At 34.2% G+C, this 15,758-nt stretch overlaps 2 protein-coding genes across 2 annotated transcripts; both read right to left on the bottom strand.

The window, feature by feature from the left end:
* Positions 1-641: 641 nt before the first annotated feature.
* On the bottom strand, positions 642-1,142 carry LOC132644258 (uncharacterized). The gene has a single exon (XM_060360838.1). The coding sequence runs from the start codon at positions 1,140-1,142 to the stop codon at positions 642-644; it is 501 nt and encodes a 166-aa protein (XP_060216821.1).
* A 7,205-nt stretch (positions 1,143-8,347) lies between these two features.
* On the bottom strand, positions 8,348-14,900 carry LOC132645040 (probable prolyl 4-hydroxylase 4). The gene is made up of 7 exons (XM_060361783.1): positions 14,709-14,900; positions 14,157-14,214; positions 13,977-14,081; positions 11,807-11,864; positions 10,796-10,971; positions 8,969-9,038; positions 8,348-8,855 (listed from the first exon to the last, which is right to left on the bottom strand). The coding sequence occupies exons 1-7, from the start codon at positions 14,837-14,839 to the stop codon at positions 8,560-8,562; spliced, it is 894 nt and encodes a 297-aa protein (XP_060217766.1). The 5' UTR covers positions 14,840-14,900; the 3' UTR covers positions 8,348-8,559.
* Between the last annotated feature and the right edge of the window lie 858 nt (positions 14,901-15,758).

The raw sequence follows: 15,758 nt of genomic DNA, 5'->3' as shown, positions 1-15,758 counted from the left end.
CAAGGACATTGTATGCATAGCCTGATCAATATCCGTGGGCGCATACCCACCATGTGATGACGGGGCTACCGAATAGAACAATTGTGGAGGATGAGCACCGAGAACGCCCTACTGTGACGGGGTTGGCGTGGCTGCTGCCAGCCGCGAGGCTGCTGCCACCCTGTGGTGGGGTAAGGGCACGGTGGGGTGGCCCACAGCTGTGGCCCCCAAGCAGCCCAAGGGGGGGAAATCCAAGACTGGGCAGTGGCCCCTTGGTGCTGCGACGCGGCGGGCTGGTTGGCCTGGGTGTTGGTTCGGCTGCCCCCGTCGTTGCTCTGCCCGTTCCCCGCGCCACTGCGGTTGCCGCCGCTGCGACCGCGGTTGTTCTTCTTTCCACGATTGTGAGAATTTCCCCGATTATTGAAGGTATTTTCAGAATTGTTGGGCTGCCCATTACCAGAGAAATTATGAGGATTAATATTGTGGGAAACAAGAGCAACATTTGACCCGGAGTCGTGAATGGCGTCCTCGCTATGGCTGTCTTCCTCAAGTTCGAGCATCGACCGGACAACGTCAAAAGAAGGGAGAGGAGTACGGTGCTGCACCGTTGTTCGAAAAGTTTTATATTCTTCCGATAACCCACGCAGAAGACGGAGCACAAGTCATTCGTCGGAAACTTTGTGGCCGACGTTGGCGAGATTGTCTGCAAGAACTTTGAGCCTGGTGCAGTATGCTTTCACATTCGGAAAATCCACCAATTTGGTGTTTGTGAATTTTGCATCAAGAGCAAGAGCCCTAGCCGATTTGTTGTCCTGAAAGAGATGAACAAGGCGATTCCAAGCCTCGGCTGCGGTGTCCTCTTGATGAATGATCGTGTTGAGAAGATCATTCAATATCGTACCATATATCCATTGCCGAACGATGTCATCTAGCCGTTCCCATAGAGCCTTTGTAGCAATTTTCTCGGCTGCAGTTGCTGGAGATGGCACGGTGGGGGAGGCAGGAGGCAATATGTGGTCGATCACCAAGTTTGCTCGGCAATGGAGCTTGAAGAGGGTAGCCCAGTTATTGTATTGGTTTCCTTCATAGTCAAGAACAATAGGAATGCATGATTTGATATTGGTGACTGTAGTCGCAGGATGCAACTTGGACGCGTCAGCCATGGAGAAGAGAAGGAGGAAGGGCCGAAGAGGAGAAAAACGAAAGGGGGTGGGCGGCAGCTGCTAGGGTTTTAGGAGAGACCTAGTCTGATACCATGTAAGAGAATATTTGTCGTGTCTATTCTCATTCATTCCATAGGTTAATATACAACATTTACAACATAATTGTAGGCTACAAATTAGAAACTAATTTGACTAATTTAATCTAACATATGCTATCCTAAAATAGAAGATTACAAAATATATTTGACTAAATATTTACATAATCTAACACAATGATTTAAGTAATTATCCAACCTACTAAGTATTGCCAATTGTTAACAAAGGACAAAACTTAAGCTATATGCCTTTGTGGATTTCTTTGTGCCATGTTATCAATTTAAACCACTAATTAAGACCATTTTGAGAACAATGGAGGATGAATACATATAGTTACACGTGTCACTCATTATTTCTCTTAAGAAAAGCACCTGTTTTTTTGTTAAGTCCATCAATCCTTCTCATTGATTTCCCAAGTGCGAGGAAGGAAGAAGCATCCTATATGTAATTGTCACTTTTATAAAAATTGCAACAATTGATTCTTGTAAATTGTTTTTATCCATGTTATAGCTGAGAATCTATACAGTCGTCAAATCTGTCAGGCAATCGTCAAATCAAGCATGCAATCGTAAAAGCAAACAGTAAATTAATTTGTAATTTTTTTTTGTTAAAGCTGAGAATCCATGCAGTCGTCAAACCTGCAAGACAGTCGTCAAATCAAGCATGCAATCGTCAAAGCAAACAGTAAATTAATTTGTAATTTTTTTTTATATTAAAGCTGAGAATGCATGCAGTCGTCAAACCTGCCATGCAATCATCAAATCAAGCATGCAGTCGTAAAATCAAACAGTAAATAACTTTTTTCAACATCTGCATTATTACATTCAGAGGTCCATGATTCATTTTTTTTTTTTATATATCAGTTGAGATTTTTTCAAGAATTCTCCAATTCTCTCTTGTATTCTGCATATCTCTCTTGTAGACTTCAATTTTTCAAAAATTCTCCACATCTTTCTTACATTCTCCATTCATGTTTACATTTTTATTCTCTTGAAAATAATATGGCGAAAAATTATGTAAGAGTTAATTTATATTGAGGTGGTGAAGTTGTGCACGAACAAGGTGGAATTACATATAGGATGCTTCTTCCTTCCTCGCACTCGGGAAATCAACGAGAACGATTGATGGACTTAACAAAAAACAGGTGCTTTTCTTAAGAGAAATAATGAGTGACACGTGTAAGTATATGTATTCATCCTCCATTGTTCTCAAAATGGTCTTAATTAGTGGTTTAAATTGATAACATGGCACAAAGAAATCCACAAAGGCATATAGCTTAAGTTTTGTCCTTTGTTAACGATTGGCAATACTTAATAGGTTGTATAATTACTTAAATCATTGTCCATCAAACGGACTGTATAACATACTCTGTAAGATTAATAAGATGAATAAGGATTGTATAGCGTGGATCAGTCCACGTTATACTTTTAATTATTATTTTTTTTTTTTTTTGGTCTGACATTGCTATTTTTTGGGGGTATAACGTTGGCCCCTCCACGTTATATCTCTTTTGGTATATAGTGGAATGGAACACCTTTTTTGGTTTATTTTGTGCATTTTAGTGCCCTTTAGGCTCCGGACTCATTAATATTCAATATTTATTAAATGTATTCTTTGTTATTACTCTACCATAACGCGACAACACATCTGCTTCCAGAGTGTTTTTAAAAACTTTTTTCACTTTAAACAGATAATAATTATTAATGTTATTGAAATTTTCTAATGGATGATGCATGATTAATGATATGAGGTAGAGATTGGAATAGGAATACGCTTTCTTTTTCTACTTTTCAGCTTTTTAAAGTTTTTGGCTCCATATATATGTGATGTGATGGGAATCTCATTCTTCTCCACCAACATTTTGTAATACGTACTTAATTAGTGTACACTAAAACATATAAAATTGTGTTATAGATGGAGACGAGAGAGAAGAAAAAAAAAAAAACACTATGTTTAATACGTGCATTCATCCGTTTGCTCTTTAGCTGAGAGCGTCAACATCTAATTCCCCGGGTGAATCTATTTTCTTTTTAATTCGTGTTAAAATGAATGATCTTTTTTCTAATTTAGAAATAAATTTACTTTATGAAATGATTTACAGGCACATAAATATTCAAAACTTATTCTGAACCACAAATTTCAAAAGTCTTCACTCTTTCTTAAATATCGTGCTCAGTTAAATGAGTTCACATAAATTGAAACGGAGGGAGTATTATTTATTCATGGTGTAAAAATATTTACACGACCAGATTATTTAATAAATAATTCTAAAAAATGTTCATTTTTATATATATACCGTGCATGATAATAGATGAAAGATGTTACTCCTTCGTCGTGAAGGTTGACCAATTTGGAGAGTCAAATAGTTTTTGCTTTGACTCAATTTTAAACATATATTCTTCGAGTACTTTATAATAAAATTTACATATTTGAAAACTATATAAAAATTACTATAAGTCTTCATAATTAATAATTCACAATATGTGAAAAGAGTTGAAGAAAAATATACTTAAAGAAAGAATTATTTGATTCCCAAACTGATCAATCTTCGTATAAATTAATAGATCGTCTCTTTTGTGCTTTGCAAAAAAAGAATTCTACAAACATCAATACGGACACATCATCTTGTGCCAGACAATACGTGATGAGTTACAAAATCGAATAAAGTAGTAGGTGGATATCGTAATGTTTCACGTACATGCAGTTTACATATTTTTGTGTGTAAACGAACTTTGCGATCTGGAGAGCAGATGTCTATGGATCGGATTGGTTTGGATTTTTCAAATACCAAACCAAATCAATTGCATCGGATTTTTAAATTTATAAACCAAATCAAACTAACAAAAGTCGAGTTTTTCAAGCTCGGGGTTTTTCGATTTTTTCGGGTTTTTCGGGGTTTTTCGATAAAGTCTTTATACTAAACATATAACTTGTTCTTCAAATATTTCTTTAGTCATAGTAAGATGCGGCTATCTAATTAAGATACTTTTTAATAAAATAACACAAAATGTGAGATGAGAGATGACACTGTCCTAAAATATTCTAAAAAAATAAAATGAAATCGCATAAAATAAAATGATCATAATCTAAAAGTACTAAGTCATGTTATAATAAATCCTGCTAATTTATAAGGCATATATAAAATGATCATAATCTAAAAGTACTAAGTCATGTTAAAATAAGTAAGGCTAATACGTATTAATTACGTGACTAAATATTAAAGAAAAAAAATAAAATTAAGCTGTATATTTTCACTGTCTAAACCATAAAACTAAATAATAGCTATCCAAAATTATTGTCATTCCTAGTGTTAGAATTGAATTTCTTTTGTTAGCATTAGTATTGATTTGATTTTTTGTTGAGTTTTATTTGAATTACTAACATGTATGGGCTATAAAACTTATTGGACCATTCAAAATTCTAAGTCCAAGCTTGAAATAATATGTTAAAAGATAAAAAACTATGAAAAAGTTTAAGAAATATTTATAAATAACATTATAAATAGATTCTTTTTATGTATAAAATATTTATTAAACTTTATATATGTAATGTCGAGTTGGTTCGGTTTGATTTTTTTTTAGTTAAAAACAAACCAAACCAATGGTGCTCGGATTTTTCTTTTTAAAACTAAATCACTAATTTAATTTTTTTTCTCGATTTGATTCAAATTGTCGATTTAGTGCGATTTGTATATAAACCGACTTTGCGCTCCGGAGAGAGAGGAAAATAGGAGGTTACTTACAAATTGAGTAACACATATAGAACACGAGCTGACAGGTGATAGTAGAGAAAACAGAAGACAAAGTCAAACAATTAGGAAAAAGAAATGTTACTGTTTCATAACTGATTTAAGTGGAAGAAACAAGGATAACAAGTTAACAAGCTTCGTTAAACCAAGAAGTGAAGACCTTGAGCCTAATATCAAAAAATTTGCTCAGAGGTGAGAATTACTCAAGATCATACCGTCAAATTTTTATATAATTGTCATTTGTTATAATAATGTTTCACTATAACAGCTTGATATTCTCCAAAACTGATTTTTCATGTTATATTTTACTTCTCTATAAAAACATTCTACTTATAACATTAATGACATTCATCATAGCAGTACATTTTTTGTAAAATTAGTTCTCTATATAACAGTCATATAAACTCAAATATTAATATTTTGTAAGAACTATTATATACATAAAAATAAAATATTAAAATATTTATGGTAATCATCATTAATGTTAGGCACATAGTAAATTTCAAGTACGAATATCTAAAAGGGAAAAAAAATATTTCTCATAATAATCTGATTTAGTTTTGCAAAATTGTGAAATCATTTATTTCCTATCTACCGATTATGTATAAATTTGATGCGTATTTCCCCTAATTTTGGTAACTATAATTAGTCAATTTTAAGTTTGAAATTTTGCAAGACTGAATTCTTTTTAGGAATTTTTACTCATTGTAGCTTCTTTTAAGACCTAATTATTAATATTAACTATCCTTTTATTTAATTATATTTAGTAGCTAATTAACTTTTCTAAATTACAAATGGTAGCTATATCAAACAATACATACCCAAACACATATATCTTTATTTTTTCTCAATCACTACCCATTTCAGATTTTTCATTTCTCAAAACCCTAAAAAAACTCTCCCCATCTCTCAACCACCACCACCATGGCCGCACCGCCCCCCTCTCTCTTCTCCCTCTCTGTGCTCACCCCTCTCTCTCTTCTCCGTCTCCCTCTGTGCTCACCCCTCTCTCTCTCTCTTTTCACTCTACAGAACTGGTCGTGTGCATTGTTGGTGGCGGCGGTGATGGACTGATTTTGAGATGGCGGCGGAGAAAATGACGTAGAGGTGGAGAGATTGGGGTTTTGTTGGTGATGGAAAGATTAGGGTTTTTTGGTGGTGGTGGTGTCTCAGATTTGGGTTTTTGGTGGTGGTGGTGTCTCAGATTAGGATTTTGATGGTGTTGGAGAGATTAGGATTTTTTTGTGGTGGTAGTGTCTTAGATCTGGCCATGTGTATTTGTTAAAAGCCAAATACAAATACATTCAAAAATCTACATCTCACAAATACATTGTTTTTGAATGTATTTGTCTTTGTATTTTTGAGTGAATTTTTTAGTGTATTGTGTTAATAGCCAAACACATTATTTTTTTGAATGTATTTGTCATGTATTTAAATTTTTTAGTCTTGTATCTGAATGTATATGTTGAAATCCATTCAAATACACAAAAATTTGAATATATTCGGCTTCATAGTAGTTGGAATGTACACAATGCATTTGAAATACATCAAAAAGCCACTGAAATACATAAAAAAAAAAAAGACACGGAAATACATTATGGCGAAAAAAAAATCACTGAAATACATAAAAAAAATTCACTAAAATACATCAAAAAAATATATATTAATATCTAATTTAATAGCTCCACCATTAAAGGCTAAAATCAAGGATCATATTTTTTTTTAAACCTTGTTCTCATGTATTTGTTGGCAACAAATACACGCGAAAACATACACTATTTTGCCAAAATGTAGCTACAAATGGTAATATTTAAAAGGATAGCTACAAATGGTATGAAGCTACAATAAGATAGTCATTTGAGTAAGTTTGCTTCTTTTTAAGTATGGTAAAACTAGCTATATGAATTTATTAGTAATTTATTAGTCTATTCAAATTTTAATTAATGAAATACGAAAATCAATTGAGATTTTAAAATTAACAAGTATTTTTGTTTTCATTTATAACATAAAAAGTATAGAACAATAATTTTTTTGCATTTTTTTTTATTTATAACAGCTAAATGAGATTTAAATATTAAATGCAAATATACATGCATAACATCTCACTATAACAGCCATGAAATTTTCGAACAAATGATATCATTACATAGAGGTTTGACTGTATATCAAGTTCCCGATCTCTTATTGATGTGAATCCCCATATTATAAACGTAATAAATCTTCGATAAAAGGGGCTGGACAGATCACCCTTCGGCAAATGTGGCTACCCGGTGGCTTCCATCCCTGTATTCTGGGTTCCTGGTGTATTCCCCAAACGCAGCCCATCTCTCACAATTCTCGTTTTCATCAGCTTACTTTTGTCAAATGAATCCACATGAATATACACATTTTTTTGCTGACCACTTCTCACCTCAATAACAGGGAGAAATGATTTTTTAGCCCTTTACAAACTTTGTTTAGTTTTATGACTCTTTTATAAGAGGTCTTCATTTTTTACACATAAGAAATTTGAAAAAATACATAAGAGATCTAAAAGTCCATTTTTTCTATTCAAATTATAAGAAGGCAAGAGGTCTTATTTCCTTTCAATAATGGGACACCCATCATGGAGCCCCATAATTATTTGAGGAAATAGGATCTCGGTCTCTTACAATTTGAACAGAAGAAAATATCTTTTTCAGATCTCTTATGTGTAATAAATGAAGATTTCTCGTAAAAGATCATAAAACTAAAAAAAATTATAAGGGCCAAATATCCATTTCTCCCATTATTTTATTCATGTCTTGAAGAATGCTAGAATAAATTGTGGAATAGTTTCTGAATATTTATTTATCTATCGGGCACAGTCCTCGGACCCTCTGCTTGTCTCTAAATCTCGAATCTGCTTTACCGCGTGTGACATTTCTTACGCCGGGCACATATTGACCAATGCACTGGGTATATTGTTTAAAAGATTAATTGTAGAAAAATTATTCACACCAAGCATGGGACAACACGTGAAAAAGATGATAAATAAATTGTTGCAGTTGATCAAATACAAAGCGTGTAAAAGAAAAGTTATACTATCAAGCAGTGAATGTAAAACTTAAAACTCTACTTGCATAATCGTGTACCAAGCTTATCCAAAAGAAAACAAACCTGGATAATTAAACTTGGCTAGAAATGACCCCTTTCCTTATCTATATTATGCTTTGCCAACCAAAAATCTGCTAACGACCTAATTCGGATTCATCCGTGTGTCAAAGTCCTTTTAACTTTGTGAGCTAATGGATGCACCATATTGACCATTCATTACATATATACAGTATACAGGTGTCACATAGTAAATGCTGCGTGACAAAACTCAATTAGAGTCGGTGCATTTTCGTAATGTTCTACATATATATATATGCAGTATACATATGTTTGTCTGACAGCCACAAAGACGAACTTTGCTCTGGAAGAAAGAAACCAAATGGTGGGGTACTTGCAAAGTGAGTAAATAACAAGAACACGACCCGTCAGATGAGAGCCGAGAGAATAGAAGACAAAATGTTTTGAACTAATTTAAGTGGAAGACACAAGTATAACAAGTTAACAAGCTTTGCAACTCTTTCTACAGCTTCCTGGGAGGTCTGTACTTCCAACCATATATTCTGGATTCTTGGTGCATTCCCCAAGTGCAGCCCATCTCTCACAATTCTCGTTTTGATCAGCACAATTTCCTTCAGATCCCACAATTTTGTCAAATGAATCCACATGAATCCACTTTGTTGCTGACCACTTCTCACCCTCAATAACGGGGCATCCACCGTGGAGGCTCATAGGATCAGGAACGGCATTTGGATGGAGACTGAAAAAAAGAAGTGCGTCTCCTTTCCGTGGTTTTACTAAAACGTTCCCAGAAAAAAAAAAAAAAACAGAAGCAAATGCAGATTAGGTGTTGTAGCAACTGGAACAATGCAACAATATTGACCAGTTATGTACAGTATTGTAGTCTCACCAGCTATACCCTTTCTCGCACACTCGGACAAACTGTTGTCAGCTGCCATTGACCTACGTCGAGTTGATTCCTGTAAAGATATTCAGTTTTTATAGAGAAATATAAAACTAAAAAACAATGGTCTTTTTATTTTATTTTATTTTGCGAATGAACTGAGAACAATGATTTAGGAAACCAAATCTGGAAAGGAGACCAAGAAGAAGCGGATAGCATGTCACGAGAAAAATCTAATCCATAGACGTATAAATAAAGAACATAGAGAAAAGAAATGAATAAAATGTAAGATAAAGAAGTGACATTACCCCACAATTCATGAAGTTGCCTGCTTTTATAGCATGCCTTGCTGAGCGTAACATGTACAGAAGCAAAATACAATTCTATTATTCTAAAGATCTCCTCTAGTTAAGACAACTATAGGCCACATCCACATATGACCCACACTTCAGGCCTCTTTCTACTACTATTCCGGCTAAGACTTAGTTGAACACAAGGTACGTTTTACCCTCATGGTATGCTTAAGTGTGTGACCATCTAATCTAAAAGCTTACATTGTTAGAAAGAGTACACTTTTATTTTCTTAATTGTGTGTCAACAAATCTCCTCATGTGGGGGCCTGATTTTTTTTTTTTCATAGTCCAAGCATGTGAAAATAATTTTTGATAGTGGGTAGCAGTGGCGGATCCAGAATTTTCATTAGGGGTTTCGAAAAATAAAAATGTAATGTCTGGGATTTGAACTTGGAACCGCAAGGTAAATTTTGAACCCTTAACCACTGAGCCAACCTCTAGTTTGCGTTTAGGAAATTCAAAATCTATATATATACATAAAAACTAAGAAAATTAGCTTATATATACAGTGTAATTTATTGCCTAGGGGGTTCGGGTGTGAGACTTGATTTTCTGATCTTTGCCTGATTTGATATCACGTTGCAGTATGTGACCATCTTATCTAAAAAGTTACGCAGTTAAAAAGAGCACACCTTATTTACTTAAATTATGTCTTTAACCAGTCCCCTCATGTACCAGTCTGATTCTTTTTTTATGAGCCGAACACGTAAAAAATTAATGAGCAGGGAGACTCGAACCTAGGACCTTTGTCTGCTTTGATACCATGTTAAGATAAATCTTGGGCGTGGTGTTAGTATCCCACATCGATGTGGGATGGGATAATCTGCTTCCTCATATGGTCTTCACCTCGTGAGTTAGCTTTTGATGGGCCTACGGTCCATTTCTTATCAATGATGAAGTAAGGGATAGCTTCTATCCTTAATTATGATGTGTTTAGGTGAAAAAAGGGTGGAGAAAGCAAAAGAAGTAGTTAAGGGTTATTTATCTTTATTGATAAGGAAGTGAAAGCGGATGCAAAGCAGAAGTAGTAACATATTTTAGCTTTTTCAGTCACTATGGAACTGGTTCACAAGAAGGAACAACATATCTTTCATTTCCCCACAAATTCTACCAAACAACTAGAAGCAAGTGATGAACACCTCACTAGAGGGAAACAAACCAAGGAGCTTTTCATCCTTTGACCTTCCACTTCCCTGGTGGAACAAGATATGCTGCAAAACAACTTTCATTCCCCTTTCTTTCTAGAAACATCATCATCATGAATCCTTCTCTCATCTTTGCTTTGAAAAACTATCTCACAATGGTGATCTAAATGAAAAGGTGATTTAGGAAACAATATAGTCAAAGGGACAAAGTAGCATAAGACGAACTCATACGCGGAACCTAATAAGCAAAGAGAGAGTAGCGCTGATGGCACATAGGTTAGAAGTCATGCTTGTATCAGTGGAAAGGAATAAAAAAGGGACAAACACGAACTAACCTCTGCTTTAGGGAAAACAGTTTCACCACCTTTCTCGACATCACTGAGATACATGAGTACAGTGGCTAGGCGGTGTCCACCACGAACAATATTAACCTTGTCGGAGAAGTAATCATAGTGTGGTTCATATTGCTGTCCTTCCTCGTATCTTAGAACTTGTATGTCTTCTCCATTCTCTGGGGCAGGCAAAAAAGAAATAACCTTCAAATTGGAACCCACTGACACAGTATGGACCATAAAGCAAGCGAAGAAGGCATCCAAAGTCTACAACAACAGATTTTGGAATAAATTTGATTTCATAAAACCACAGCCAAAGATACCAAGTCCTTCAAACAGCACTTTCCTTCTAACATGTTACTTCTTACTGATACCATGCATTGCTCAATCATTCGTTTATCTCCTCTTTCAACCAGAGAATCACCTCATAATATATACTTAGTTGCACTCACTCTAATATGGTAAGACAAAAAGTTCAGAACTTAACAAAGATTGATAATTTAACAGTATTGTACCAGTGTTAGACGGTACATAAGTTAATAAAATTACTACTCTACCTCTCAATAGAACAGATGGCAGATAAGAAACGTAAAAAGTCTTGCAATAACCAATATATGTGTGTGAGACAGATAAAGCAGAATAATAAATTATATAACCAAATGAACAGATAAACAGAAGGGATAACTTGGATTATTATGATGTCATACTTTCTTTGTTTTTTCTACCTCCTGGTCTTCTTTTAACATCACATCGTGCAAGTTTTTTCTTATAAAGCTTTTTCCAAAACGTTTGCAAAGCTTCACAAAATTTTAATACCCGATCTATTGAAAGATTGATGACACTGTATATCAATTACCACCATTTATTTTCTTGAAGCAGTAAATAATAGCAATCAAGTCAATTGGTTTGTGCCAGACATACTTTAAGTGGGATTAAGGAGAGTCTTCAAATTTGCAACTAATTATGGATGGCTTGGCTATCCTAGACTATGATATTCTTCCGAGTAAGTCTGACCTTTAGGTAGAAAAGTCCAAGTCGCTATCTTCTCCTCTATCCCCGTGACAATAGGATCCTGCAGCCAAAAAAAAAAAAAAAAAAAAAAGAGGAAAAAAGCAAAAATTGAAGAGCTGACACAATCAAAGATACAGGATAATAAATATTGTATTATCGAGTAGGCAGCAAATGGTTTTTCTTAATACGATCAATGGCATATGCTGCCCATCATGATTCATGCTAATTGCTAAAAGAAGCAGCAACCCATAAAAAAGGATTTTAAAAATAAACGTGCTAAATACTCTGGATCTCTTTGATAAGTCATCTAAAAACACTGGATATTTCGTTTTTTTTTTTTTTTAATGAAGTAAGGTGTTTCGTAGATAGGCATCAAGTAGATGCAGAATTACAAGAGAAACAAAAGGGCTCACAGAGAGCACAAGCAAAAGTTGTTAGCTTCTTTACAGTATATCAAACTAGCACTAGGGAGCTAACGAAGTCCAACAATTGTTCAGTGCTAAATACATGGGGTTAAATTAACCCAACTGAGCAGAAGAAACAGACAACTAGCTTTAAGGGAGTGGTTTGGAGTTGATCATCAAATAATCTCTGTTACATTAATCATTTTTATAAGAGTAATATGTGGGTTTTTGTCACTTATTCTCATTCACAAAACTAATTTAATTGAAAAAGAAGTCACTGAATCAGGTAGAAATTCCCAACCAAACAGGCCCTAAATCTGGTTTCTCAATGAATTTGTTTCTTTGTGCTAGTCAGTGTCTCTGTGGCTTTCTTCTCCCCTAAGCATGCTAAATTCTTTAAAGCAGATCAGGTTAGCATCAAACGTATTCTCCCACTCAAACCAGCAAAGAGTATAGGTAAAAGCAGACAATTTTGCTTTAGTTATTCTTGACTGGAACGGCCCCTAAATTTGACACGTATCTTTTACTTTCCAGGAAGAATCACCAATAGATCTCAGATCCCCATTTGATTCTTACAAATTGTTGATAAGTTTGACTTAGACTACTGCTTTTATTTGAACGAACATACTGGCAACATTTCAACGTTTACAATCTATTATATATGATTGTCGAGATAGGTTCAATTTAATCTTACTATATCAAACTTTCCTACTAGGTTAGGAAAGGACTCTAAACAGATTGCGACAGATACATGTAATAAAACTATAGATCTTCCTGACTAAGTGCACTAATTAACATTGCACCTATCAGTTAATAGTGGCCTAGCTGTTGATAGTTACAGGTTCATCCAGCTTAGAAACACACTCATACGCCAAAAAAGCATGGTGGAAGTAGAAAAAATTAAAAAAAAAATCATTTACCGCATAACCAGAATTTCTAACCTTTTCCATGCTTATCTGCTCATTGTGCACAAGATCACATCAATGACATCCTCTTAACCAGTAATCTCATAAACAATATCACCTCTTTATAAATAAAGAAAATGCATGAAAACTCAGCTAAGAAAATGTGGAAGCACAGGAAGAACGTTTGAAATACAGCAAATTGCCGAAAGGACTAACGTTTAAATTCTTACATTGCTATACAAGTGGATGAATAGAACATTTAGGTTCTGATATTGCAAGAATTTGACAAAAGTAACAAGCCATTAACTGAACTTTTTAATCATATAACCAGTAGGAAATACAGAGAACTTCTAGTACTTTTCATTTCCATTCATATATTGTTGCCCTTAGATGAATTTAATTGGGGGACATAGCCTCATATAGTTGACTTCAACTTGTTTGGGACTGAGGCGGAGTTGCTACTATTAACCATTGATCCTTTGCATCTCAATAGTTAAACAGAAGGAGAATGCAGCAGATGCCCTCTAAACGAGCAGCTTGCTTTCTTTTGTTCCAATGCACCTAGAAGAGCTCACTGCTCTTCACTATAAAGCATACCTTTTTTTTTGGTATAAACTTCTTAAAAGAACCACCATTCATGTGGACCCGATAGAGTTACAGATCCATCCACAAAAGGATCTTCTAAGCAGTCATAATCCTCTATCACACTAAAGTGATAGCAATCCATAAAACTAGAAATCCATGTCACAGTTTCAGATTACAAATACTTATGCTAACTCAGTTAGATAAACAATTAAACTGTAGTATTTATACAGTAACACGATTTAGCAATAGACGACAATGAGGAAAGTTGAAAAAACAAACCTTTGCTTTGCTAATGAACATTCCGGAGCTAGTCCTGACCTCACTAAGCTTACTTTCCCCAGACTCATTATCTGCGACAGCCGATCTTTTCAATTCCTTTTTTGCCTATACCAAAATTGACACATCAGCTTCCAACATAAAAAGATGTCAACAAATTTATAAACCGAAATTACCACTCACAAGAGATATCAAATGATTACATTCTTCATCCGTAAGGAAACCTTCATACACAAAAGCTCTGCAAACAGTCACAGATAGCAAACTCCGTAAAACACAACAGCATTAAACACTTCAAAAATATTGCAACTTTGTAAGCTTAGAAACCGGAAAATTTCCATGAAATACGGGGAAAATGCAACAATATTGGAAAACAAATTCAAAATTGAATATCATTTCCAAAAATTTGGTAGTTTTTAGCCTTGAAACCAAAAAAATACTGAAAGATCCATGAGAAACATATAGCTAAATGAGCGAAACAATACAACATTACAGAGAAAAGGATATAATTAACTTTTTGGCGACAATATTGCATTTTCTTAGCTTCGAAAGCGAAGATCGTGAATCGGTGGAACACTACAACATTACAGGGTAAAAAAATTAAATAAAACTATTCTTCCAACAATAATAAACTAGTATTTCTTAGCTCCAAAACCGAAAAATAAACACAATATTACAGAAAAAAAAGGTTAAATTTTTTTTGATAAAATTGCAATGTTAGCAGGCAGGTGTTACCGAGGTTTCCATGAAATTTGCTTGACTTTAGATGGATTGATAATTGCGGAGCATGATGATTTAGTGACTAACAAGGCGATCAAGAGGAAGAAGAAAGTGAAGATCTGTGAGAAGGTATTCATGGAGGGCATTTCTGGAATTTTCTCGAGAAAATGTAGCCAACTTGTCGCTTGAATATTAAATGTACACTCGATGCTTGCATATATATAATATACGTCTTCTTATAGTAGTTGGTACGATGTGGTACTTCTTTTATTTCTATTTTCATCCCCTTTTTTAAAATAGTAGTAATAATTTTAGAAACGCTTAATACACGTACGCCCCCTTAAACTTGTCAATAAATTCTATTTAAGCACTTGACTTAATACTTATTTTAATTGAGTACCCGATCACATAATAAAGTGTTCTTATTAGATATTTTTAGTTCAAAATTTTGAAAAAAAAAGATTGCGTATGTTCTCAAGCGTCTATTAGATAGTTAAGCTCAGTATACACATTAGCCTCAATTGGAATAGACCTGAGGTTTTATGGCAAATACATATAATTAAAGGAGGTGATACATTTTAAGTGTTTAAGTTATGTACGTAATGGACGTTTGAGAACACGCGTAAAAGTTTATTCAGAATTTGAACAAAAAATGTTTAAAAGAAACACTTTATTAAGTGTTCGGGTGCTCAATTGAGACAAGGCTTAATTTATGTTTCTAAATGAAATTTGTAGGAAAATTTAAGGGGTTGTTAATGTATTAAGACTAGAAACTTCCTTTGAAATTTGGCCTAGTTATAAATTATTAGATAGATTAATCTCTAAACATTATTAATTGTGCGTTTGGTACTATAAATTACTTAGAATGCTAGCTATGTTATAAAATAATAACTATAAAGTAAATATACGGAAGAAATATGTAGAGAGAATATGTAGAGAGATATCAGTTTATATTACTTCTGCTCATTCAACATTGCATCTGTGCATCCTATTTATAGAGAAACAGGACATGAGATATTTTGAGATATTTTGGGATATTTTGGATATCCACTATTTGGGATATTT

Source organism: Lycium barbarum, chromosome 6 (genome assembly GCF_019175385.1).
Source record: "Lycium barbarum isolate Lr01 chromosome 6, ASM1917538v2, whole genome shotgun sequence".
In the NCBI taxonomy this organism is placed as follows: domain Eukaryota; kingdom Viridiplantae; phylum Streptophyta; class Magnoliopsida; order Solanales; family Solanaceae; genus Lycium; species Lycium barbarum.
Note: the sequence above shows the minus strand (reverse complement) of the source record. Positions and strands in the feature narration are given on the sequence as shown.